Raw genomic sequence first — 2414 nt, 5'->3', positions numbered from 1 at the left:
TTTATAGAGAGGCTCACATGATGTCAGTGAGAAACTAGATTTACATTCCAAGTTAGGACAAAGGCTTAAGTTGAGGACTCTACCATTGCCAGAGCAATTGACTCGGACCTTGAGTGGTTACTGTTCTGGGGGAGGAAGTTTTCTAAACTTTATCTTGAAGATATATTCTCACCTGAATGCTTCCCCAGGAACCTTCTGACTGAAGACCATTCATGATGAGTTTTCAAACCCCACCCACACTGGAGGAGCTGGGCAGGCAGGTGCTGCTGAGAAATGAAGACTTGGCCATCTCTACTCTGGAGAAACTGACCTGGACACTCTTCCCAGCACTGTTCAAGGATGCCTTCAATGGAGGACACACTAGGATTGTGAAGGCAATGGTGGCAGCCTGGCCTTTCCCCTGTCTCCCTGTGGGGACGTTGATGAAGACTCCCAACTTGGAAATCTTCCAGGCTGTGCTAGATGGAGTAGACATGCATCTGAAAAGAGTGTTTCACTCTGGGTAAGCAACAACCAAGTACTGTAGACTGAGCACAAGGGGCCCGTGGGAGAGACCGTGGGTCAGGGAGAATGGCTTTGTAGGTGGGTCAGAGGCTTCTGAAGGGGTCATGGTGCTGGAATGCAGGGGCCTTGAAACCTATTGTTTCCTGTAGTAAGGACAGTTGAGTATGGATTAGAGGACAGAGTAGAGGTAGGCAGAGAGGAAGGAGCCTATCCCTGGCTTTCCAACAACCACTAACATGGGACTAGGTAGAAATGGAGAGTAACTTAGTGGAAGGAAAGTAGTCAGCTGTACAAATGCAGCTCACGGGGAGAGGCCATGACACACATGAGTTCCTACGTTAGACACTTGGTGCTGAAGAGGCCTTGGCAGGAGGGTAGAGCTGACATTAGGGATGTGTAGTAGAAACTTGCTGGTGTCGTGGAAACTTGCTGGGTGTTTGGGCCTGTCATGTCTGCTGACACTTTACACGTTTTACCCGCAGGAGCGAGAAACTTCAGGTGCTCGACCTGAGGAATGTTCACCATGAGTTCTGGAACATATGGACTGGAAGAGAGGATGGGGCCTGTTCAGCAGAGACTGTGAATGAGAGGCCTGTAGTGAAGGACCTTCCCAGATATGCACTGAGGTGGCGGCATCTGAAGGTGGTAACTGACCTCTACCTCAGGCTCCATCTGAATGAAGAGCAAACATGCTTCTTGCAGTGGGTCCAGCAGAGAAAAGACTTTCTACAGCTGCACTGTATAAACATGAAGATCTGGACTGTGCCTATATGCACTGTCAAAGAGATCTTGAGTGTTTTCCACCCAGGACGCATTGAGGAGCTGGAACTGAACACGGGGTGGGATGTGTCCAAACTGGCACGATTTGCTCCCTGCCTTGGACAGATGCGAAGTCTTCACAAACTCTCCCTGGCCCGCATCTGTAGGAACACTTTCGGGATTGGAACCAGGACAGCAGACAGAGAAGAGAGGTGCATCAGCAAGGTCATTGCTCAGTTCTCCAAACTCCACTGTCTGCAGCATCTCTCCATTGATGACATCTTCTTTCTCAAAGACCACATGAAACAAATACTCTGGTAAGCAAGGATGCGGAGGTGGCTTAGCTACCAGAGCAAACCTTTACAGTTTACTCTAAGGATTAGCATGTGCATGGGGCCTGCCAGTGACTGGGAACAATTATGGTGAGAGTTGTGGGTGTGACAAGAGGCAGCACCCTGGTACTCTGATTGTTCATATAGTCAAACTGACCTTGAGACACGTGCCCCATCTTCCTCTTCTTAAATCCCAGTATACACACTCTCCAGAACCTTTTGTCTGAACCAATCCCATTGTCTACCCATAGGTGCCTGAGGAACCCCTTGGCGACAATCTCCATCACAGGACGCCACCTGTCACAGTTGGACTTGAATTATTTCCCCTTGAGCCACAACCTGCATCAGCTAAAACATCTGGTCTTGAGAGGAATCTTGTTATTTGCTTCATGTCTCAAGCCTCTTGGAGTGCTGCTAGAGCATGTAGCAGAATCTCTGCAGTCTCTGGACTTGCAGGGTTGTAGGATCAAGGACTCTCAGCTCACTGACCTCATCCCTGCCCTCAGCAAGTGCTCCAAGCTCACCGAGTTTAATCTATTAGATAATGACTTTTCCATGCCCACCCTGAATGACCTTTTGAGTCACACAGCCAACTTGACCAAGATGAATGTGGAGCAGTACCCGGCCCCTATTCAATGTTATGACGATTACGGTTACATCTTGGTAGAGAGATTTGCCCAACATTGTCTTGAGCTCATTGATACACTCAGAGCGTTAAGGAAGCCCAAGAGGATCTTGTTTTCCACAGATCCCTGCCATGAATGTGGTGAGCGCTGTGTCTATGACCTTGGGCTTAGACTTTGTCCTTGCCAGCGGTAA

The 2414-nt window shown here is 48.9% G+C and overlaps 1 protein-coding gene across 1 annotated transcript; it reads left to right on the top strand.

The window, feature by feature from the left end:
- Positions 1–215: 215 nt before the first annotated feature.
- On the top strand, positions 216–2414 carry LOC143267495 (preferentially expressed antigen in melanoma-like protein 7). Its single transcript, XM_076545646.1, has 3 exons — positions 216–502; positions 990–1580; positions 1847–2414. The coding sequence occupies exons 1-3, from the start codon at positions 216–218 to the stop codon at positions 2412–2414; spliced, it is 1446 nt and encodes a 481-aa protein (XP_076401761.1).

The sequence above is a fragment of the Peromyscus maniculatus genome, chromosome 10 (assembly GCF_049852395.1).
Source record: "Peromyscus maniculatus bairdii isolate BWxNUB_F1_BW_parent chromosome 10, HU_Pman_BW_mat_3.1, whole genome shotgun sequence".
Taxonomy (NCBI): domain Eukaryota; kingdom Metazoa; phylum Chordata; class Mammalia; order Rodentia; family Cricetidae; genus Peromyscus; species Peromyscus maniculatus.
Note: the sequence above shows the minus strand (reverse complement) of the source record. Positions and strands in the feature narration are given on the sequence as shown.

Bases quoted from the DNA above. Each gene is read 5' to 3' on its own strand.
- LOC143267495 (XM_076545646.1), top strand. From the start codon at position 216: ATGAGTTTTCAAACCCCACCCACACTGGAGGAGCTGGGCAGGCAGGTG. The intron at 503-989 runs GTAAGCAACAAC...TACCCGCAGGAG, and splicing joins AAAAGAGTGTTTCACTCTGG to CGAGAAACTTCAGGTGCTCG. The intron at 1,581-1,846 runs GTAAGCAAGGAT...GTCTACCCATAG, and splicing joins CACATGAAACAAATACTCTG to GTGCCTGAGGAACCCCTTGG.